The 25,143-nt window shown below is 45.3% G+C and overlaps 1 protein-coding gene across 2 annotated transcripts in view; it reads right to left on the reverse strand.

Moving 5' to 3' along the window:
* Positions 1 to 1,925: 1,925 nt before the first annotated feature.
* The window catches only part of LOC114587650 (retinol dehydrogenase 8-like), a 28,874-nt gene continuing 5,656 nt past the window's right edge, over positions 1,926 to 25,143 (reverse strand). For both annotated transcript variants that reach the window (XM_028712214.2, XM_028712215.2), the window contains exons 3-7: positions 23,703 to 23,864; positions 20,932 to 21,111; positions 16,492 to 16,585; positions 9,156 to 9,339; positions 1,926 to 5,003 (exon numbers count right to left, since the gene is read on the reverse strand). In XM_028712214.2, the coding sequence (XP_028568047.2) occupies positions 4,773 to 5,003; positions 9,156 to 9,339; positions 16,492 to 16,585; positions 20,932 to 21,111; positions 23,703 to 23,864 (851 nt within the window). In that variant the 3' untranslated portion in view covers positions 1,926 to 4,772. The remainder of the gene's footprint in view (positions 5,004 to 9,155; positions 9,340 to 16,491; positions 16,586 to 20,931; positions 21,112 to 23,702; positions 23,865 to 25,143) is intronic.

A 25,143-nucleotide genomic window follows, 5' to 3' on the forward strand; every position in this document is an offset into this window, starting at 1 on the left:
GGATATAAATAAATAATTATTATTATTAAGGTGTGTTACTTTCTACAAGTACATGGTTAATAATATCTAGCATTTATATAGTATTTAAAGTACAGTGGTACCTCGCAAGACGAATGCCTCGCAAGACGGAAAACTCGCAAGACGAAAGGGTTTTTGGTTTTTTGAGTTGCTCGCAAGACGATTTTCCCTATGGGCTTGCTTCGCAAGACGGAAACGTCTTGCAAGTTTGTTTCCTTTTTCTTAACACCGTTAATACAGTTGCGACTTATAGGAGCAACTCATAGCACGCGGTGTGGTAGCCTTTTTTGAGGTTTTTAAAGACTTTGGTGATTTTTGAAGCTTTTCCAAAACTTTCCCAACACCGTGCTTCGCAAGACGAAAAAAATCGCAAGACGAAAAAACTTGTGGAACGAATTAATTTTGTCTTGCGAGGCACCACTGTATGCTATAATTTGTTATGATTCTTATAACCTTATATAGTATCCCTGTATTGCAGATGGGAGCAGGCTGAGGCTAAGGAACTTGACTAAGATCATCTAGTGACCTAATGGCGGTGGCAACATTTGAACCCAGGGGCTTCCTAGGCTGCACCACACCAGGCCCCGTCCCAGAACATTTTCATTAAAACATCCCCGCTTCTGTAGCCCATTTATTTACATGCAGAACACACGAGCCCAGTATTACTACATATTCCTATGGCCTATTGGATGAAGTACAGGCCACCTCAACACAAAACAAATGTCTATTAAAAAAGGGTTTCCTGTGATAGTTTGGCCATAGGTCCTTTTTAACCAGGCCTTTGCCTGACTTGATCTACATCCTATACCCTTTTAAAAATGCTGGCTCTTTTTTGGGTTTTTTAAATTGGGTTGTTGTTTTCGTTTTGATTTTATGCACCGTATTTTTTGCTCTATAAGACGCACCAGACCATAAGACGCACCTAGTTTTTGGAGGAAGAAAACAAGAAAAAAATATTCTGAATCCCAGAAGCCAGAACAGCAAGAGGGATCGCTGCGCAGCGAAAGCAGCAATCCCTCTCACTGTTCTGGCTTCTGGTATAGCTGCGCAGCCTGCATTCGCTCCATAAGACGCACACACATTTCCCCTTACTTTTTAGGAGGGAAAAAGTGAGTCTAATATAGAGCAAAAAATACAGTATTTAATATTTTATGTGAACCGTCCTGAGACCTTCAGGTATAGGGCAGTATAGAAATCAAATAAATATTAAATAAATAAATAAATGATGTTATCACTCGAAGCATCTTTAGAATTTGTGTCCTCCCTTTACCCCAGCAGCTTAGCAAGTGGATATGCAAAATTAAAATTAAAAAATGGGACCCTTACATTGCTACATTCTCAACTCGAGCCACCCAAAATGCCTCTTTAAAACGAAAGGATAGATTGGAAGGTTCTTAGTGTGACAGCAGGGCAGGAAGACCTGGGGAGGAATGGGGTGGCAGATAGAAATGGTGGTCTGGTCTCCAAGCTGCAGTTTGATGCTCCAGCTGTTTTGCAGGAGGGATTAGATTTCTTGAATGCACTGAAGATCTTTAACGGATACATCTTCTGACAAGGTGGGCCTGTGAAAGCTTATGCCCTAATCAATGTGTTAGTGCCTTCAGGTGCCACAAGAATCTGCGATCGTTCTCATACTCTGTTGGTCACTCTCGCAAAACCCCAAAATAACAGGAGTTGGCAGAATGATCTGTCAGCTGTGAGTCTTCAACACATGGATTCAGAAAGTAATGGTATCTCCCCAATCCACACACTTTAGACAGCCATATGTGTTCCTTTGGTTGTGAAGCACACAATTAACATTTCTCTTCCCCCATTAAGTTCTTGGGTGGAATTTACAGGAAATATAGCAAACCAATAAACAATGACTACTAATCAACCAAGACACAAATAGGTATCAAAGCAGCCAATTCCTGTACAAAAGTATTTATTTAACAGACTACTGCATGGTGGAATGTGCACAACTCAGGCACCAATCCTAGACACTTACCAGGAAGTAAGCCCCAAATAACTTAATGGGACATAATTCTGAGTAAAGGTGCACAAGATGGTGCTATTAGACAGTTTCTCAATAAAACCAGCCAGTGTCCCTAAATTGGAAGATCATTTGGATTTGGAAACAGGATTCTCTCCTGAATCTCTCTCTCACACAAACCCTGCCTCAAGAATATACCTAAATTACCTAACTGGTCCACCCCCAGTTGTGGGTTGGAAACCCCTGTTCCACCCACACTGATAGAGATTTGGATATAGGATGTATGTAAAAAAGACACAGAAAAGGGGCAGTTCTACTTAGGATATTTTAATTATTATATTTTAATCCTACTCTTCATCCACAAGACTCAGACCAGAACAGGTAACTCTCTCCCATTTTGTCCTCACAAGAAAGCCTTCAAGGTCGGTTCGACTGACAGTGACTGGCTGAAGGAGACCCAGATAACTCCATGGCAGAGCAAAGGTTTGAACCCAGGGCCCTCTGACCCAAATCTAGCACTCTCAACAATCCCCATACTAGACTACCCAAACCAGACAATCTGAGAAGTGTGCTTTGCCATTCTTTGCAATGTTGCAGAAAATGCTCTCCTGTTGGTGCCTTCTAAGATGTAGTGCTGCCCGAACGACCGCTTGGTTTATTTAAGCTAGTGGAATGTCAGCATATTTTCCTATCATTGTTCTCCCGTCCCCCCTGTATTCAGTCATGGTTGGTCCAAGAAGCAAGAGCATTTTCTCTTCCTCATCCTTTTTTTTAAAAAAAGGATTCCTATCTCTGCTTTCACCCCAATGCCTCCCTCAGTTTTCCTCCTCCTCCTGGTTACATTAAGAAAATAAAACTGGAATTGCAATTTCTTTTTCAGCCTTAAAAGCTGCTTCATAGTCTTGTTCTTATGACGGCTTCTCCATTCTGAGGGTTGCTCTAGATCAGTGATGGAGAGACTGTGGCGCTCCAGGTTTCGTTGGTCTTCGACTTCCATCAGCCCCAGTCAGCATGGCCAATGGTCAAGGGCAGGAGATGTGGTTCACCAACATCTGGAAGGCCACAGCTCCCCCCAGCCCTGACCTGAGAGCTGGTCCAAGACTGCCAAGAGTCGCTTGACATCTCCAGCAGGAATCCTAAGGGGAGGTCAGTCAGGTAGAAGTCCAGATTCCTGGTTATATTCCTGCTTGTCCTCAAGTTGGTCCCTCCATTAGGCAGAATGAGATAAGACAGGTGTGATTGCATTCTGGACAAATCCACTTTGGATTACAGATGTGGTAAGGGCCATGTTTTTAATGAAGGGGAGGTGGCAAAGCTCAGAAGCGAAGCACTTGTTTTGCATGGAGAAGGTCCCCAGTTCCTGGCATCTCCAGTTAAAAGGTTCAAGTAGTAGGTGGTGGGAAGTCAGCATAAGCCAGGGCCAGCTATCAGAGTAGTGGGCCAGACGATCAGATAGTCTGGCTTTGTATAGTGCTGGTAATTCTCTCGCTCCTATAAATCTCCCTGCATGCAGTAAGCTAGCATATCAGCAGACTGCTCTGCTAAAACCCTTGACTGACATGCCAGTTTACTACGTGCAGAGTATTAATTTTCTTATTTTACATAAGGGAAGATGAAAAAAATATATGACAATCCTACTTGCCGGGCTAAAGTGGTATGGGCTCCAGAATGCTACCTGGCTCCAGAATGCCAGGGCAGGAGAACCTGTGGCCAACCAAATCCAACTCCTGAGACCCAGCCAGCTTTGCCAAGGCTTAGGGATGATGGGGAGCTGGCAGTTCCACAATATTTGGAGGCCGACAGCTTCCCCAGCTCTAAAGCAGACGTCCCCAACCTGGTGTTCTCCAGATGTTTTGGTTGCAACCCTCTGCTGGTGCTGGGAGTTGTAATCAAAACATCTGGAGAACATCAGGTTGGGGAAGACTGCTGTACATAGTGTGAAAAACGAGCAGACAATGTTGTGCCCTGTAGATGTGGTTGTACTACAACTCCAATCATCAGCAACTACTGGTTATGCTTGCAGAGGCTGATGGGAGACCGACAACATGGGCAACATGTTGTCTATCCTGGTGGAGAACAGAGCATAGGCTACTGGAACATAGAAAGTGGAGGAATTGGCCCTTTCCCAAGTTATTCGATGGCCTATGAGGGCTTGGTACCTCCTTTCTCTTTGATCCTTAAAATTCAAGCCTGTGAAAAGCATAAATAAAATGCATAATCTAACCAAATCCTGCTGCTTGCCTCGGTTAGACTAGATGACATTTCAGGCTACTTCTGGTAATGAGATTCTTAAATGTTCAGAGAGGATAGGATGCTGAGGCAGGTCCTGTGCTGGATGTTGGGACGCTCTTCTGCAGCAGAAGGCTGGGTTTCCTTGCCCGCTTCTGTGAGGAGACTTGCAAGACCTCAGCGGCAGCCAATAATTTCTCAGCTCAGGAATTCTGGTGCTCAAGGGCAAAGACGACAACAAACCCTACAGAACGTAATGGCACCTTCCTCTCGTGAACTGACAGGAATGCAGTAGAATCGAAACCGAAAAGAACGTGAACTATCAGAGCGAATCACCTCCCCAGTCGATGGTACCCAATGGATAAGACTTTGCCTCCATGAGACATCCAGAATCTGCCGCCTGAGGCAAGGGCTGCCTCACTTCGCCTCATAGTAGGGCTGCCCCGGCATCTAGGGAGTATAATGCCGCCCAGGATTCAATGCTAAACTCTCTAGAAAGCCTGCGAGTGGGCTGTGGAAGTGAGAGGCTCCGAGGCGGGTCAGCCGCTTCCTCTCAGGGGGACCTGCTGTGCTCCATGTCCCGCCTCTTCCTCCACTGGAGCATTTTGAGGAGGCTGAGGCTGGCTTTGAAGAGCCGGTCGTGCTGGAAGATCATCTGATGGAAGGCGTTGAGGGGCAAGTTCCCACTGGGGTCAGCGTGCTTGAGGGTGGTGATGGGCGTGTAGAGGCTGTTGGTTTGGTACCGAAATGGAGGCTTCTCTGAGGTGATCACTTTCATAGTATGCTGCCAGGAAGAGTGCGAAGCAGAAGGTTAGAAAACAACAACAACCACAACCACAACAACACTCAGCCAGGATCACCATTTCAGAATTCATCAGGGGGTGCAAAGAGATTGCTGCAGGAAAGGCAGAATTCCTTTTCTGAAAGCCTGCACTTCAGCATGGTTAAGATTAAACACACTAATGATAAAGTGACACGTGCTATTAAAGTAAGATGGGGAATATGCAGGAGAAATGATTCTGAGGAGATATGGAAGGTGTTTGTAGAATTTGTACTGTTAAAATGGAAAGGAACCATCGCAAGAGGTGTCAAAATTTTGGGAGGCTGGATAGTTACAGTGGAATGGTCTCATGGTGGGGTGCACATTAGGAACTTTTCATCGGGATTTAATCATAGGCAACCATATATCCTGTGGTTATTTTTGATAACCAATAACAGACCGTCACCTATTATACAAATTATACAATTTTTATACAAGGGAAATTGTGTCTTTGGCCCAATTCAGGAATAAGTAAATAAAATACCGTACTTCTCCATGTATAAGACTAGGGTTTTTTCCTTTTAAAAGCATGCTAAAAATGGGGGTCGTCTTATACACGGGTAGCGCATAGGGTGGACATTTGATGGGCTGCTGCCGCGGCTGTTAGCAGCTATTGTGCGTGTTATTGGTTGCTGCGTCAATGGGTGGTGTTGACTGGCTGACGCTGCAGCAATTGGGCGAGCAATTGGCAGCTTGTGCCAGTGAGGGGACAGACGAGAGGTGGATTTTGCGATGCATGTGAGCCATTTTCAGCAACCCCCCCCAAAAGCTCAACAACTCTGTGCTGCCATCTCCCCCCATTTTCTTAAATTTGAGTCCCCCAAAATAGGGGGCATCTTATAGACGGAAAAGTACGGTACCTTGTACACAGACCTGCTATACTGTGGGCAGACTAGAAAGCACTCCATTCCAATATTCCTGCATGGTATCACTAGGGGTTGCCACCCCTGTTTGCTCTGCTTGCCGGCACCCTTTTGCCATCCCCACTCCCCCCACACCTGGCCAAGCCCTCCCCCTTTAGATGCCACCCACCCCCTTGCCTATCCCTTCATAACTCGCCCAAACCTCTCCTCTCCTCAGTTTGCCCCTAAGCCCAAGGCCTTTTAACTCCAAACTGCTCTCTGAACCCCACCAGAAACCCCACTGCAGCCTTTTTAAATAATGCCTTTTGCCCTCCTTTAAGCAGCTCACCTGGGGGGTTGCCTGCAACCTGGGCTGCTTCCCCCCTTGCATCCCTGCTGTTCTGACACCACACTGGAGTTGGTGTGGCCACCGCAAACTGTAGCACGGCAGCAGCCTTGCACTTTTGTGTACAATATGCCTTTAACCATGTTTTCCGTTTGAAGTGCTTTCTAGTCTGCCCACAGTATAACAGATCTGTGTACAAGGTACTGTACTTTTCTGTGTATATGATGCAAGGAGGCTGCTTGAGACCTGATGGCAAAGGGGTCTGGAGGAGTTAAACCAATCACCTCATTGGACCCAAGGCTGGAAGTCACATATACGCATGGAACGTGACCTTTGGCGATTTAATCAAGGAGATACAAAAATAGGAGATGAGCCTATTGTTCAAGTCCAAACGTAATCAGTGACTATCACTGCATGTCTCCACAAAAGAAAACGCTATCTGGGTTGGGACTCACTTCATCCTGACTCTCCAGAAAGCATCTAAATATAGTCGGAAGTGAGGAATGGCAATCAATTGTTCAGTTTGTCTGAAGCTTTTGTTTATGAGGGTATAAATACTACAGGCTTCACATCGAACAATTGTTCTGGCTCCTCAGATCTACTTCGCTGAATATCAGCAAAGCACTTCTCTTAGCTTATCACTTTTTACTTCCCTAAAACATTACTATCCATTTCCTGCCTCTTGGACATTTGCTTCAAGAAATCATCACCCACAACCTCTCAATGGGATGATGGTCTGCCATAGATTCTGACCAAAGGGTTGAATTCCTTCATTAATTGTTACCCAGCTACATTGGCCGGTGGAGGCAGCTATCTGTTTTCAAACCAAGAACTGGGAATTATGCTGCATTATAGAATCCCAGAGTTGAAGGGACCCCAAGGGCCATCTAGTCCAACCCTCTGCCATGCAAGAATCTCAACACACAGTCTCCCATCCAATCTGAAACCATATCAGACCCTGCTCAGCTTTGCAAATGTGGTAGCAATTTTATTGCTGCACCACTAGGAGACAGTGGCATGACTATTTTTTCGAAACAACCATCTGATGTTTCAAAGACATCTGAAGGCAGCCCTGTTTAGGGAAGTTTTTAATGACTGATGTTTTAATGTATTTTTAATCTTTTGTTGGAAGCTGCCCAGAGTGGCTGGGGAAACCCAGCCAGATGGGTGGGGTATAAATGATGATAATGATGATGATGATGATGATAATAATAATATATTATTATTTATACCCCAGCCACTCTGGGCGGCTTCCAACAAAATATTAAAATACAGTAATGCATCAAACATTAAAAGCTCCCCTGAACAGGGCTGCCTTCAGATGTCTTCTAAAAGTCTGGTAGTTGTTGTTCTCTTTGACATCTGGTGGGAAGGCGTTCCACAGGGCAGGTGCCACTACCGAGAAGGCCCTCTCCCTGGTTCCCTGTAACTTGGCTTCTTGCTGTGAGGGAACTGCCAGAAGGCCCTCGGCACTGGACCTCAGTGTCCAAGTACAACTATGGGGGTGGAGACGCTCCTTCAGATATACTGGACCGAGGCTGTTTAAGGCTTTAAAGGTCAGCACCAACACTTTGAATTGTGCTTGGAAATGTACTGGGAGCCAATGTAGGTCTTTCAAGACCGGTGTTATGTGGTCTCGGCGGCCGCTTCCAGTCACCAGTCTAGCTGCCACATTCTGGATTAGTTGTAGTTTCCGGGTCACCTTCAAAGGTAGCCCCACATAGAGCACATTGCAGTAGTCCAAGCAGGAGATAACCAGAGAATTATGATGATGATGATGAACTGAGGAACACTGCTGCAAGGGTGCTGATGCTTCTTGTAGCTTAACCACAGATCAAAGTGGCAGCAATTTTAAACCTAGCAAGGGCTGTCTGCAACAAAATATTGTGGCACAACTTCCCTCCTGATTCAGGATTCTAGTCAGCTCTTACCTCCAAACAAGGCATTCTACTTCTCCCGCCCCACCATTTTAATAGTTTCTCTTTTCTTTCCCTCTACATTAATGGCTACTGATTGTTCTCAGGCCTCACTGGGAAGTTTTGGGGTTCTTACCAGGACCAGCACCACTTTTAAAGCATTGCACTTCTGCACACCTTGGGGCACCTCCATCTTATTCCTTGGTGGCTCTGTTCGAGCTACAAGCCTAGCGGCACTCAGCACCTGAGGTTGCTGTTAGAAGGAACAATGGGCCAATGCCATAAGCCAGAGCTTTCCAAACTGTGTGTCGCGACAATTACCTGACTTTCAGAAGACATCTGAAGGCAGCCTGGTTTAGGGAAGTTTTTAATGTTTGAAGTTTTATTCTGTTTAATATTCTGTTGGGAGCCGCCCAGAGTGGCTGGGAAACCCAGCCAGATGGGCGGGCTAGAATTACAGTGGTACCTCGGGTTACACATGCTTCTGGTTACAGACGCTGCAGGTTACAGACTCTGCTAACCCAGAAATAGTACCTCGGGTTAAGAACTTTGCTTCAGGATGAGAACAGAAATCGAGCTGCGGCAGCACAGCAGCAGCGGGAGGCCCCATTAGCTAAAGTGGTACCTCAGGTTAAGAACGGACCTCCAGAACGAATTAAGTTCTTAACCTGAGGTACCACTGTAATCAATTAGTTAATTTATTTATTATTATTATTATTATTATTATTATTATTATTATTATTAGTTGGCTGCAGCGTGCAGGTGTGTCACACAAACGCTCCCCACATTCTTATAAGGGGTTAGTTTAACCTCCAGTTTGCTAGTAAAACCGAATTGCTGCGCCATGAAATGATGCGTGTCTAAAAAGTGTGTCACCAACATGAAAATTTTGGAAAGCTCTGCCATAATAATGAGCAAGGCTGGGCAGCCCATTCTCCTCCCCTCAGAAGCAGATCCCAGCTATCTTTCCTGTGGGCTTGAGAGCAACAAGGAAGAAAGCTTATAATCCTACCTCAGCCACCTCTTCTGGAGATTGCCCCAGCGCAGTGAAGACTTCCTTGGAATAGGCCATGTAGAAGCCCTGAAATATATCCAGCGTTTCTTTATCCACCTGAGAGAGGTCCATATTGGCTGCTTCTTCGTAGAGCTTCCTCTCGAATTCTGTTATCACTGGCCCAGGCTCAATTAAACTGATGCTGCAGAATGAAACAAGCGGTAATTGGAACTAATGAACTTCACCGTCTGCTGAGCTGAGAAACCGGGTGGGGGGAGACTGCCTGCCTTCACATGACTGAGCTTCACCAGCCAGCATGGATTTTGCCTATAGCCCTCTGGCATTCAGGCCGATCACTTCATCTCTGCTTTAGTAGACTACTATCTGGGTTTAGCACATTCTGTCCTGCTCAGTCTTGCACCGATAATGACCTAAAGAATGGGCTGTCCGCACAAAACACGATACCTGTGTTATAGGAATTCTAAGGTCTTATACATAAAATAAAAGTTCATAAATGTACAAGGCAAACACAGACATAAGTATATAAACCATGTGTCTGAAACAGTACAGGAGAACAATCCTGAAGCCATTTTGACTCTCCCAAATTGGCCTCAAATATTTCTCTGCAAGGAGGAAGGAAATGGGGAAAGCTTTCTTTGAACTGTAGGGGCTCACACCTCCCTGTAAATACAGTCTGACAAGTATCTGTTAAGCTGAGCACATTATCAATATGCGTAAGAGATTCAGGAACTAAGTATTTACCATCTCAAAGGAATAGCCAGGCTACATAGAAAAGGCAATCAGATAATAAGGTATTATCAGGTATCCTGGCAGACAGGAGAGAAGCAACACACTCAAATTTCTGCTGGGACCACCTCTTTCTGTGATGTATGTATGATGTTTAGGGGGGTGGTCCTAAGCTACAGGGTAGGCAATTTCAAAAGTCTATATAGGAGCTTGCACACCAATGTTCTGGGTTCCTCTTCTCCTTCCCTGCATGGGGGGAGTGGGAGACCCTGTTGCAACAGTTTAATAAAGATCATGCTAACTAGCTGCTTTGCATCTGAATATATTCTGGTTGGCCTCTGTTATTTTCTCCTACTTACAGAGAACCTACTTAAGGACTCTATACGGGCTCTTGGATAAGGGAAAAAGGAGCATTTTTTTCTTAGAACACCTGGTAAGCAAGACTGACCAAATTCACCTGAGAAAAAACACACTGTGGAGTTAAAGCTGTATAATTTTGGTTCACCAGCAGTCCTTTTAAATTAACTCTTTCCCCTCAATTTTCAAAAAAATTCCTGCCACCAGGGAGTCGTCTATGTGGGCTATATTAAAGCTTCTGCGCAAGTAGATAAATGAAAATACTTACATCCTGCCTTTCAGTCCACAAAAAAACCCAACAACTAATAAAACAGAGTGCTAAAACCAGAGAAAATTGTACAGATATTCAGAGAGAGCAGAGGTAAAATGAACTCAAACCAAAACACTGCCACTAGGAATGTGAATTTAATTAGGACATATCTCTCATGCCTTCCTTCAACCTTGAAGCCTCGGGCACATGAAAGGAAAAGTTTCATTCATTGTCCTCCATGCTAATACTGAACTTGGGTGGTCCTGCACATATCAGTTCAGAAGTGAACTCATATTTTTGGGTGGAAGGGTTACCCAAAAATAAGGTGAGGGTTTCAGTCTTCTTGGGCAAATAGCCAGCTACAGAGAAGAATATGAGTTGGTAAATTATTATTTTGGGGGGTGGGGGAGGGAATAGCCAGTAGGCGTCCAGGACCTGCAGTGTGTGTGTAAAAAGAAAATCAGGGCAAGGCATAGAATTGGCCTGCTTGTGTTTTTAACAGCTTACAGAACTCTTGTGGGATTTCAGACTCCGTGAGCATCATGGCATGTAAATTGTGTTTGGCGGAACTCAAGAAACGGCTTCTCAGTGGCGGCTGTACCCTGATTTTGGAACCTATCTAACCTACTCATTGATAGGTTGCTCACCAGGGCAAGACCATCTGAGCATATCACACAAAACCTGGCCCAACTGCACTGGCTGCCAGTTAGCTTCTGGAACCAATTCAAAGTATTGGTTTTGACCTATAAAACCTTACACGGCACAGGAGGACTGCAGTACTTCAAAGACCGCCTCTCCCCATACGAACCAACCCTGACCTGGCAATCATCCTCTGGGGGCCCTTCTTCATGGGCCTCCTCCATGAGAGGTCCAGAGGGTGACAACACAAGAACAGCCCTTTTCTGCAGTGGCTCCCCATTTGTGGAATCCTCTCCCCAGGGTAGGGACGCAGGTGGCGCTGTGGGTTAAACCACAGAGCCTAGGACTTTCCAATCAGAAGGTCGGCAGTTCGAATCCCCCCGATGGGGTGAGCTCCCATTGCTCGGTCCCTGCTCCTGCCAACCTAGCAGTTCGAAAGCACATCAAAGTTCAAGTAGATAAATAGGTACTGCTCCGGCGGGAAGGTAAACGGAGTTTCTGTGCGCTGCTCTGGTTCACCAGAAGCGGCTTAGTCATGCTGGCCACATGATCTGGAAGCTGTATGCCGGCTTCCTCGGCCAATAAAGCGAGATGAGCTCCGCAACCCCAGAGTCGGTCACGACTGGACCTAATGGTCAGGGGTCCCTTTACCTTTACTCCCCAGGGTGGCTCTCTAGGTACTGAGTGAAAACATTTCTCTTGACCAGGCCTTTGGCTAATTAACATGCTGTGGCCTTTTAAATGTGTTTGTAGGAGGGGGGTTATAGGTTTGTTTTGGTTTCATTCTGTATTTTGTGCTCTCATTTTGTATTTTTATGTTGTGAACATGATCTTTGGATGGGCGGTATAAGTAATCATGGCAACGACGATATTATAACCTTCTCCTGTTTAAGCAGGCACTGCCCATACTGAACTGATTTGTTTGGTATTGCTGTTCTGTTATTTAAACTTAAACACGTTTTCAAATTGCTGCTCCTGCTGTCTTATCTTTTATCTACTCTGACTTTACTATACTGAGTTTTTGCTCTTTTATTGTTTGTTTGTTTAGAAAGACTGATAGAGCACTTAACTGCAAAATTCTCTAAGCAGTTTACCATGTTACGGCTTATTATGTTATTTGTTAAGTGTACTGGTTACTTTTTAACTACATATTTTATTGCCAGCTGCCTTGGGCATTGTATAGGGAAAGGTTTATTTAGTAAACGAATAAAAGAGAAAATCCCCCCTTCTTGCACTGCGTGGGCAGATTTCAGGAAGGGGAGGGAAAAGAAAAAGGACACTTTCCCCTTTGCAAACATCCAGCTGCCTCCCTTACAAATATATAGCAATTAAGTGTTCCAGTTTAGTGCTGAACCTGAGCATTTTAGCTCAGATATAATAATGCAACAGGAATTTGTTTCTAGGCAGGAAAGACCAAACAGAAGTGTCCTTCCTGAAAAGCTGTTTGCCCTCCTCCCAAGGGGGCCAAACATAAGAAAATAAGAAATGTAATGTAAAAGAGAAGAACGTAAGATCAGGCAGGATCAGGCCAATGGCCCACCTGGTCCAGCATCCTGTTCTCACAGTGGCCAATCAGATACCTCTGGGAAACCCACAACAGGTAAAGGTAAAAGGTAAAGGACCCCTGGACAGTTAAGTCCAGTCAAAGGCGACCATGGGGTTGCTGCACTCATCTCGCTTTCAGGCCGAGGGAGCTGGCATTTGTCACAGACAGCTTTCCGGGTCATGTGGCCAGCAGGACTAAACTGCTTCTGGCACAACAGAACACCGTGACGGAAGCCAGAGCGCACGGAAACACCATTTACCTTCCTGTCACTGTGGTACCTATTTAGCTACTTGACGCAGGTGGCGCTGTGGGTAAGAGCCTCAGCGCCTAGGGCTTGCCGATCAAAAGGTCGGCGGTTCGAATCCCCGCGGCGGGGTGCGCTCCTGTCGTTCGGTCCCAGCGCCTGCCAACCTAGCAGTTCGAAAGCACCCCCGGGTGCAAGTAGATAAATAGGGACCGCTTACTAGCGGGAAGGTAAACGGCGTTTCCGTGTGCTGCGCTGGCTCGCCAGATGCAGCTTGTCATGCTGGCCACATGACCCGGAAAGTGTCTCCGGACAGCGCTGGCCCCTGGCCTCTTAAGTGAGATGGGCGCACAACCCTAGAGTCTGTCAAGACTGGCCCGTACGGGCAGGGGTACCTTTACCTTTAGGTTGGTAGGAGCTGGGACAGAGCAATGGGAGGTCGCTCCGTCGCGGGGATTTGAACTGCCAACCTTCCGATTGGCAAGCCCAAGAGGCTCAGTGGTTTAGACCACAGAGCCATCCACGCCCCTCCCACAACAGGGCCCTCCTGTTGCTTCTAGCAACTAGTATTCAGAAGCATGGCTGCCTCCAACTCTCAAAGCAGAACATAGCCTTAATGACTACTAGCTATTGATAGCTTATCCTCTGATAATTTGTCTCTTTAAAAGGCATCTAAGTTAGTCGCCAGCACTGCCTCCTGTGGGAGAAAGTGCCATATTTCAGCTATGCGCTTCATGAAGTTATCCGTCCTGAATCTTCCAACGTTTAGTTTTGTTGGATGTTCACGAGAAAAGGGGACCCCCCCCCGTCTTTTCTCTATTCCGTTTCGCTGTGCCATGCATAGTTTTTCACACTTCTATCATGACAAACTGCAGATGGTGACAGCAGCCACGAAATTAAAAGACGCCTGCTTCTTGGGAGAAGGGCAATGACAGGCCTAGACAGCATCTTGAGAAGTAGAGACGTCACCTTGCCAACAAAGGTCCGTATAGTTAAAGCCATGGTTTTCCCAGTGGTGATGTATGGAAGTGAGAGCTGGACCATAAAGAAGGCTGATCGCCGAAGAATTGATGCTTTTGAATTATGGTGCTGGAGGAGACTCTTGAGAGTCCCATGGACTGCAAGAAGATCAAACGCATCCATTCTTAAGGAAATCAGCCCTGAGTGCTCACTGGAAGGACAGATCGTGAAGCTGAGGCTCCAGTACTTTGGCCACCTCATGAGAAGAGAAGACTCCCTGGAGAAGACACTGATGCTGGGAAAGATGGAGGGCACAAGGAGAAGGGGACGACAGAGGACAAGATGGTTGGATAGTGTTTTCGAGGTTACCAGCATGAGTTTGACCAAACTGCGGGAGGTAGTGGAGGACAGAGGTGCCTGGCGTGCTCTGGTCCATGGGGTCACAAAGAGTCGGACACGACTAAATGACTAAACAACAACAACATCATGACAAACAAGTCTCCAACTCTGCAACTGTTTCTCATAGGGGACTCACTCCATCCCCTTGTGCATCTCGGTTGCCTTTTTCTTAACTTTTCCCCAGCCTGAGAATATCATTTTTGAGGGGAGGCAACCAGGCTGGCTAGAGCCCAGAAGATAAACACTCCTGTTAGGGGTACCCGACAATATTAGATTGCAGGTGCCCACCGTTATTCTTATCTAATTTATTGATGTATCTCAGTAAAAATTCCCCCTTTGCTTAAGCATCATACACAGCCAGCGTATACCTCTTACAAAAAAACCACACAATTCATGGTGTGACCTTTTATTACTCCCCTCCCCTACGCATGTCCAGTATAGATGCCTCTGTTATTTGTTATATAAAGCCTCTCACTGTGGAAAAAGAATGCTGCAAATGTGCTGATCTTAGTTCCACTGGGAACATGAATAACTTGCATCTGGGCAAAAGGGAGGACTGGCGTAGGGGACGTGTACACACAGACCTCCTAACCTAAGGATAGAGAGGAAGAAAGAGACCTCTCTATGTGCCTGCTCTTTGCCTGCTGTGGGCTGGATACACATGGAAAAAACTCCCAATGATCTCAATGAGATTTTCTTCCAACCAGATGTGTGTAGGATTGGACATTAAAGCATTTTTTTAAACCACTAACCAGAAGCTTCCAGCATTTAAATAATGTCCCATGCTCCCTAGCACCTGTAATCTAGTTTGTTAAAACATCTCCTCTAGATTCTAAGACCTTTTAGGAATTCCTCTAATGAATTTAAGAACTGTTGGATCAGACGCCCCCTGCAAGGCTGGTGGGCTCCTGCTGATCAAGCCTTTTCCGTCATCGTCTTTTAAGCTTCCTGTCACTACAGGGCAGATCTAGGTATCTGAACCATTTATGTAGACTTTCTTTTTGAATAGGCCTTTAATGATCAGTGGTCTGTTGATCCGTTTTAATGCTGACTCTTGGTCTTGCCTTTCTGTGCAGAATTTGTGCTGTTAATTTATCTCCAGTGGGAGATCAAACCTTGCTTTGGAAATCTAACAGGACTGAAGAATGGGCTGCGAACAACCATTTCATGAAATGGCATGTTGATTTCTGCACAAACATAAGGGACAGAACCGTGAAGAATCACAGCGCTTTGCCATTAAAGGCCTGCAAAAGAAGGACAATGGGACAGAATACTTATGTACGAGGTTAAGTTATTATAAGAATCTTGGAAAAAGTTGTAAAATAAAACAAAAACTCTGCTAAAATTTTATGCAGTATGGGAATCAGAGAGCAAACTATCAGAATGCTGAAAGAGAAGCCAATTCTTTTTTGGTGGGAAGAAGAGAGGGAAACATGGGACTCATTAGTTAATTACTACCCTGTGTGTTTATATATATATATATATATATATATATATATATATATATATATATATATATATTAGTGTGTAAATCAGGTTCTTCCTACCTGATGCCCTCTAGATCTTTTTGGACTACGATTCCCATCATCCTTGATGCTGACGGAGATGATGAGAGTTGGAGTCCAACTATACTAGTGACCAAAATTGTGGAAACCTTTTGGAAACAGTGTATTTCCGAGGTTTGATGGCTCATAACACCACTTTTTTGGCGTAATGCCATAAAATTATATTATCAATGGAAAGATAATTTAATGAAGAATGTAATTCACCTGATAGGTTCTCTAAACAATCATGCTCATTGGTCACATTCAAATGAATGAAATAGCAACCTAAGCAAGTATTGCTTCCTTTTTCTGGTTATTTGGCTACAACTTTTGATAGAATACAGACAACTGAACAAACCTTGTTGCATTACATTCTTCTTTACATTATCTCTCCACTGATATATAATTTTATGGCATTACTCCAAAATAAGTGGAGTTATGAGCCACCAAACCTTGGAAATACACTTTTCCCAAAAGGTTTCCACAATTTTGGCCACTAGTGTACATCTGAGGGGGCAAAAGGGCAGAGACAACCATGAATGAGGCAGACCAATGAACTGATTCACCAGGGCTGCTTCCTACCACACTACACTAACCTGGCTCGCAGGAGTCTAGCTCAGTGGTAGGAGAACCCCAGCCATGATGTCCCACAATCCCCCAATACTTACTTGACCCCAAATTTCAGGGCCTGCAGGGCCAAGCTCTCGCAGAAACCTTCCACGGCAAATTTGGAGGCAGAGTAGATGTCGTTGAAGAGGAGACCTAAAGGGAACGAAGTGTTGGAGTGAGAGGTGTAAAATAACCATGGAGAAAGATGGTTCTTCTGCATGTCCTCTTGCTCCAGAGTTGGGATGGGGGAACTGTGGGCCTTCCAGGTGTTGCTGAGCAGCAGCTCCCATCATCGCTGACCATTGGGCTATGCTTGCGGGGGCGTGATGCAACTTCTGGACGGTCGCAGGTTCCCCATCCCTGTTCTGGGCATGGGGGAATGGTTGTAAGAAACACCACAACAAACACAAACCATTTGCCAGTCGGGAGCAGAGCTGCCAACATTTTTACTGCCCCAGCTCCTGTGCTTTTAACAATAGGGACAACACACAGAAGTAAAGCAGGGAAAGTTCTTTCCTGCATGGAAATAGTGATGGGAATCCAACATTTACCTGCATTTTTTATTTATTTATTCCAGATTGCTTTTGAAAGCACGGGATCAGGGTTGGTGAAATAGGTGACAACCCTAGTCAGAAATCATGGGCATAGCCAGAGAGGCAGCTGTCCCCCCCATCAAGTAAATACAGTGGTGCCTCGCAAGACGAAATTAATTCGTTCCGCGAGTTTTGTCGTCTTGTGATTTTTTTCGTCTTGCGAAGCACGGTGTCGGAAAAGTTTTGGAAAAGCTTCAAAAATCACCAAAGTCTTCAAAAACCTCAAAAAAGGCTACCACACCGCGTGCTATGAGTTGCTCCTCGAAGTCAAGTCGCAACTGTATTAACGGTGTTAAGAAAAAGGAAACAAACTTGCAAGACGTTTCCGTCTTGCGAAGCAAGCCCATAGGGAAAATCGCCTTGCGAAGCAGCTCAAAAAACAAAAAACCCTTTCGTCTTGCGAGTTTTCCGTCTTGCGAGGCATTTGTCTTGCGAGGTACCAGTGTAAATAAAAATACTTAACTAACTGACCAATTGTGTCACTGATAACTGCCCCCCCACCCAATAAATCTTGGCTATGCCCATGGTCAGAATGTGGGAGTTTGCCCATCACACCCATTCCACACCCAGGGGAGGGAGGAAATAATCTTGCTAGCATAAAAGTCCCAACTCATTCATTAGGCCGATTAAGTAAAACAGCAGGAATAGGCAATTTATTTTATGAGCAGCAATTAAAAAGAAATTAGCTTCTTCAGGCAATAGGAAACAACAGCAAAGCAGACATCGCTTTTGCAAGGTATTCCACGATACCATCTGAGAGAACAAGACGGAAAAGAAGGGTGGCTTTTTAAAGGGTTCAAAAAAAGGTTTTTGGAAAAGAGCTAAAGGCTCCTATGCATGTATTAGAAATCTTTTTTATGTGATTTTACAATAAGATGTCTCCTGTTCAGGAGTAGACATCAGCGGAAGGGGCTTCAGTGCGTGACAGAACTGTTGGATAAATCTATGAAGGATGTGTTAAATTTCTTTCTTGGTACTTCCTTGGGTTCAGAAAAGACCTGCCACCTCACCATGTATGCAATCTTAGGCCCGCTACCCCTTCGTTGTGGTCCCTTTTTCCTGCTGTGGACAAATTTTATTTGCAGAATTTGCCTTTACCTCTTTGCCCTATAGCAGGCCAATCCAACTCCCAAGAGACTGCGATCTACTCCCAGTATTAATAAACTGGCAGTGATCTACCCATTGTTGTTGACCCTTTGGGGGGGGGGATTGAGCAGAGTTGTTGAGCTTTTTTTTAAGGGGGAATAACATAGATCGCTCAGCTAACCGGGGCTTTTAACTTGGGAGGGATTTTGAAACACGCTTTGAAATATCCTTTGGATTTTAGTGCTGATTATGGAGAATGGGCTGACCTGTTGAGAAGGGATAAAGACATTGTTAGGTTGGAGTCTCCCCGAGATCTACTCCTCAGTGACAAAGGAAGGAAATTAAGAACAAGATCAGCAGAAGACAAAGTAAAGTGCAGGTATAAATATGAAGAAGATCTGCAGAAGGGACATGGAAAAGAGTTAAGAGCCTCGGACAGAAGATCACCAGGTTGATGGACTAGATGGAATGGATAGAAAGGACTGACAGAACCCGAGACCAGGGAGAAGAGACGGTGGATGAAGATTGGAAGAAAGTTTAAAAAATTTATTTAGAGAAATATTGTAAAATTAATGAGTGTTAGAAAAATGTTGGAATGAAACTATTTGGCTTTAGTAGAAATGCTATAAGGAGTTATGTATAAATAAGTTTTAAGTTTTAGGGCTTTTTATGGTAAGATAAGGTTAAAATAAATTAAGACAATTAAATGACAGAATATAGTGAAAGATGGAAAGGATTTGCTGAAATAATTAATAACTAGAATACAAAAAAGGGAGGTGTGAGGAGGTCGATGAAAAAAGTTAATGAAAGATAAAGATGTGGGAATATTGGATTTGTTTTTAATTTTTTTGCTTTTGTTTTTGATGTGTTGTGTGTTTTGTTCTCTTTTTTCTTTTTTTATGGACTTGTATTGTTTAATTTCTTTTTTCTTTTTTCCTTTCTCACTTTTTTCTGTAATTTTAAATTTTCAATAAATATCATTTTAAAAAAAGAAAGAAACTCTGTCGCTAACCAACGCACCTTGCGCTAGAACCAATTGTCGTATTCCCGATCGCCAACAGAAAACCCACAAACACTGCCCACTGGACACGACGGAGTATCAGAGAGAGGGGGCGGGGGTGGAGACATTCATTCCCCAGTTCTTTTAAGGCCGTGATCCATAAGGATCCCACGATCGACCATGATCACCCGGGGATCTACCTGTCGATCGCAGTCGACTGGTTGGACATGTCTGCCCTATAGCAACGAAGGACCATAGCTCAGTGGGCAGAGAATATGCTTTGCATGCAGACGACGCCAGATTCAACCCCCAGAATCCGCAGGGAGGACTGAGAAAGGTTTCTGTTCTCATTCTGAAGCAAAGTTCTTAACCTGAAGCACTATTTCTGGGTTAGCGGAGTCTGTAACCTGAAGCGTATGTAACCTGAAGCGTATGTAACACGAGGTACCACTGTACAGGACAACCAGCTCACCTAAAGATTACAGTGGTACCTCAGGTTACATACACTTCAGGTTACAGACTCCGCTAACCCAGAAATAGTACCTCAGGTTAAGAACTTTGCTTCAGGATGAGAACAGAAATCGTGCTCCGGCGGTGCAGTGGCAGTGGGAGGCCCCATTAGCTAAAGTGGTGCTTCAGGTTAAGAACAGTTTTAGGTTAAGAATGGACCTCCAGAACGAATTAAGTACGTAACCAGAGGTACCACTGTACTGTTAGGCAGATGTTTGCATTCTCCTAAAGTGAAAGAGAGAACAGAAGGGTGGCAGGCTGGGCATTATGCGGAATACCATTCAAAAACTGTAGGAGGTTATTTAAAAATGGCTTGAGGTAGGGAGTGAATGAATTTATTATGGTCACAGACCAGAAATATGGACATATACAGCAATAGAGAACATGTATACATACATGTATTCTTATTCTTATTATTATTATTACACCCCACCCATCTGGCTGGGTTTCCCCAGCCACTCTGGGTGGCTCACAGCATATATCAGAACATACTAAAACATCAAACATTAAAGCTTCCCTAAACAGGGCTGCCTTCAGATGTCTTCTAAAGGTCAGATAGTTGTTTATTCCTTGACATCTGATGGGAGGGCGTTCCACAGGATGGGTGCCACTACCGAGAAGGCCCTCTGCCTGGTTCCCTGTAACCTCGCTTCTCACAGTGAGGAAACCAGCAGAAGACCCTCAGGGAAGGACCTCAGGTGTCCAGGCTGAACGGGCACTATAAGCTAGTGCACGGTAAATAATACAGATATAAAACAATTAAAATATGTAGGTTAAGACCTTAGCTGCTAATTTAAAATATGCATATTAAGACATTGGCCATTAGATTCATTCAGAGCTCATCACCTTAGTTTTATAGCAGCAGCACTGAATGTGGCCATCTCTGGTTCCATGACCTCTATTAGATATTTTAATTAGTGGTCACCTGATCTGCTTGGGGTTCATTGCATAATTGGAGTGATAAATATCGAAGTAGGGAGAGAAAGGCCAAGGAGCAGTTGACAGACCATGTGCTTTGTCCGCAGAAGGTTCCAGGTATATTCATCCTGGCAACACCATAAAAAAATCAAGGGGACTGGGAAAGACCCAAGAGCCACTCTCAGTCAGAGCAGACAAGTGTCTTATGTTCCAAAAGAGAGAAATGAACTCTTATTTAGAAGGCTTTGGAAATAGAAGGAATCTACTGCTGCCCGGTGTCTTCCTTCCTCCAGAGCTCACCTCACCATCATCCTGTTGGTCAAACAACATTTGCTACCCAAATGCTCCTCATTAGAGTCACCCCCCCAGCCCACCTTCTGGCTGAGCCTCACCTTGCAAGCCCAGGACACTGCTCATCACGACGACATGTCCCTGTCTTCGGCGCTTCATGCCAGGGAAGACTTCTTGGATAAGGCGCACCAAGCCAAAGAAATTGGTATCAAAGAGCTGCTGCATTGAGGCTATGCTCTGGCTTTCGACCGGTCCAATCATGCCTAAACCAGCATTGTTAACTGCAAGGGGAAGCAGTCAGTTAGCAATAGAGAACAGGACAAAGTGGTGCTTTTCAGAGATAATAATAATAATAATTTATTATTTATACCCTGCCCATCTGGCTGTGTTTCCCCAGCCACTCTGGGCGGCTCCCAACAGAATATTAAAAACACGATAAACCATCAAAAATTAAAAACTTCCCTAAACAGACCTGCCTTCAGATGTCTTCTAAAAGTCAGATTGTTGTTTATTTCCTTGACATCTGATAGGAGGGCGTTCCACAGGGTGGGTGCTACCACCAGGAAGGCCCTCTGCCTCGTTCCCTGTAACCTCACTTCTCACAGTGAGGAAACCGCCAGAAGGCTGGACTTCAGTGTCTGGGCTGAACGATGGAGGTGGAGACGCTCCTTCAGGTATACAGTGGTACCTCGGGTTAAGTACTTAATTCGTTCCGGAGGGCTGTTCTTAACCTGAAACTGTTCTTAACCTGAAGACCACTTTAGCTAATGGGGCCTCCCACTGCCACTGCGCCGCTGGAGCCCGATTTCTGTTCTCATTCTGAAGCAAAGTTCTTAACCCGAGGTAATATTTCTGGGTTATCGGAGTCTGTAACCTGAAGCGTATGTAACCCGAGGTACCACTGTATTGGGCAGAGGATATCCTTGCTGGAGGTGTCTTCCATCAGTGGAGATAATGAAAGGATGGCATTCATTCTGCCACTTACCTTCCACCAGCCTCTAGATACTGTGCAGCTGGATACCTGGTTTAGCAACCAGTTGCTCCTTGAAGGGATAATGTCCCACAGTTTGAGCTACAAGGCTCCTGCTGAAACACACCACTTCCAGCTGAGAATTCCTGTGACTGTCTGGGCCTGTCGCAATGTTGCGCTCACTGGGTTTATGCTCACGGGCTTCCCTGATTCACTGTGAACACAGATTACATCTTGCCCCATCCACATTCAGCCTGCTTGCGAAGGCTTTCACAATGGGGTGGAGCCCCACAACCTGTACGTTTAACGAAGCGCTCATGCAAGTGTTTTTTGCGTGAGGAAAAAAGGCACCCTGGCTTGCTTCAGCTCCAGACTGTGCCTGCCAAATGAGCCGTGAGAATTGGCATAAGCTCTACTCCGTACAGTGGTTTAATGAAGTGGCTTAATCCACAGTGGACAATATGAGATACTTGTGGGGTCCAAGTCCAATCCAGAGCGAGGATGACAATTTAGCCACGGCCGGCTGGGCCCAGCATTACACAGGCCCGTCTGTGCCGAAACAAAATCACGATTGTATAGCCTAGCAGGTCTTGTTAGAAAACAGACACTGTCCACTTCGAAGCAGGAGGCAGCTACCTGTGGTCTGGTACACAGGTATTTATTACAGCACACTGACCAATAAGAGAAAACACAAAGTGTAAAATACAAAACCAAGGCTTCAAGAAAACCAAATTATAAAGAATGACAAGGTAAGGTCAAACAGTCATAGCAGATCCAAGAGACGACGACATTCATCACTCAGAAATAAATTTACTGAGAAGATACTTAAAATAATTTCTAGATACCAACCAGGAATCAGTCTCATTAAAAAAAATGCATAATGATTCTCTGATAACATGATTTAGAAAAAGAACACACAGGAGATCTTTCCCACCTCACAGGAATTATATCTAGCTATAAAACAAACTTTTAAGAGATTCGCCATCTAATCTCTTTGAAAGCCAAATGTTCAAATGGCCCAATAAAACAGCTCTACTGTATTTAGGTCTTGATGAAGCACCAAATAAGGGCATTTAATTGTTAAAAGCAGACCAAGTCAGGCTTAAACAGCATGGCTTACGTGGTCCGCTAGCTAACGCATGTAGCTGCCACACTCTCATATCCTTTATTCTCTGTTTACCCAAAGATTTGGCTCGCTCTACTTCCAGTGTCAGCAGATAAGAGGAGAAAAGCCAACAATGTAATTTCTCCCCATTAAGCTCACTTTTCCACAAAGACCAAGAGGGTTAACCAGCACCTGATGGGCCAAAGACCTGAAGGAGGCAAAGGAGCAAATTTGGAGCTAATAAATAACAAAACCTACCCATTCCGTGCTACTTATTGAGGTAAGACTAGCTTCTAAATTAAGAATATCAATAGAAACACATTTGGGTAGGTAAAAGGTAAAGGTAAAGGACCTCTGGCCGTTTAGGTCCAGTCAAAGGCGATTATGGGGTTGCGATGCTCATCTCACTTTTAGGCCGAGGTAGCCGGCATTTGATCACAGACAGCTTTCCGGGTCAATTGGCCAGCATGACTAAACTGTTTCTGGCGCAACAGAACACCATGATGGAAACCAGAGCGCACGGAAATGCCTTTTACTTCCTGCTGCAGTGGTACCTATTTATCTACTTGCACTGGCGTGCTTTCGAACCGCTAGGTTGGCAGGAGCTGGTACAGAGCAATGGGAGCTCACCCCGTCGCGGGGATTCTAACCACCGACCTTCCAATCAGCAAGCCCAAGAGGCTCAGTGGTTTAGACCACAGCACCACCCACAATTAGGTGCGCCTCTAAGGGTTGAATTCCTTCTTTAAAAAGTCCTCAAAACCAATACTGAGGCTGCAGGGGAACAGTTTTCCTACCAAGCACATCCACCCTGCGCTGGGGGATGGTGTCCACACAGTGTCGGATCGATTCCTCGCTGGTCACATCCATCTCCTTGATCTCCAGAGTCTTCTCCAGCACAGGCCCTGCATGCTTCACCAGTTCTTGACTCTTCTCCAAATTCCTCATGGTGGCAATAACTAGGGAGCGAGGCGAAAGAGTTACATGACACCACTGGGATATTGAGGGTGAGGGGTGAGTTCTTTCAGAAATACTCAAGGCTGTGGAGTTGGGCAGGGGGCATGCACCAACTGGAGTTAGTACTCCAAGATACTCCTCTATTAGGGAAGGCATCTAACAACGCTCAAAGGTGTTCAGGATACTAAACAATAACTGTAGCATCCAAGGCCATGTTCCACTTCAGGCTGCAGGTGCAAGACTGAATGCCTAATGTCTCCACAAAAGTGGAAGGAGAAGCCAGAGACCTGCACACGTGAGTTTTCCTCACTGCATATAGGAAAACTACCGTATTTTTCGCTCTATAGGATGCACTTTTCCCCCCTCCAAAAATGAAGGGTAAATGTTTGTGCATCCTATGGAGCGAATGCAGGCTTCTTGGCTTCAGCGAAAGCAACGCGAAGCCTCCAAAGCGCAGAGGGAGTGCTCCCTCCACATTCCGGAGGCTACGCGTTGCTTTCACTGAAGCCTGAAGAGCAAGAGGGGTTGGTGCGCACCGACCCCTCTCGCTCTCTAGGCTTCAGGGATAGCCGCCTGAAGCCTTTGGAGCGCAGCGGGACCTTGCGCTGCGCTCCAAAGGCTTCGGGTTCCTTTTGCTGCAGCCAGGAGAGCAAGACTCTCCGGGCTTCAGCAAAAGGAACCTGAAGCCTTTGGAGTGCAGCGCGAGGTCCCGCTGTACTGCAAAGGTTTCAGGTAGCTATCCCTGAAGCCTTTGGAGCACAGCGGGACCTTGCGCTGCGCTCCAAAGGCTTTGGGGTTAGCTGCGCAAAGCCTCCACAGGGCAGCGGGGTGAAGGCACCCCGCTGCCCTGCAGAAGCTTGAAAGGCTGTCCCCGAAGCCAGAACAGAGACACGGAGCGCTGCGCAGCGTCTCGCTGTTCTAGCTTGGGGATGCCGGGGCTTTATGGGGAAACCCTGGGCTTCCCCCTTCAGCCCTGACACTGATTTGATTCAGAATATTTTTTACTTGTTTTCCTCCTCTAAAAACTAGGTGCGTCCTTTGCTCGGGTGCGTCCTATAGAGCCAAAAATACGGTAACTTGTCAGGAAGAAAACAAGCCTAGGACTTGACAGGGAAATGGCTTTTTAACCCACCCGCTTTATATACTCTTACACCAGTGCCAAAGTTTTGCTTGTTTAAACCTGCAGTTGCCTCTGAGACATCCACACCTCAGTGTAGAACCTGAAAAGCACCTCTGGGTACAAAGCCTGGCAGGGACTGAATGCAGCAGTAGACTCAGGAA

The sequence above is a fragment of the Podarcis muralis genome, chromosome 17, assembly GCF_964188315.1.
Source record: "Podarcis muralis chromosome 17, rPodMur119.hap1.1, whole genome shotgun sequence".
Taxonomy (NCBI): Eukaryota; Metazoa; Chordata; class Lepidosauria; order Squamata; family Lacertidae; genus Podarcis; species Podarcis muralis.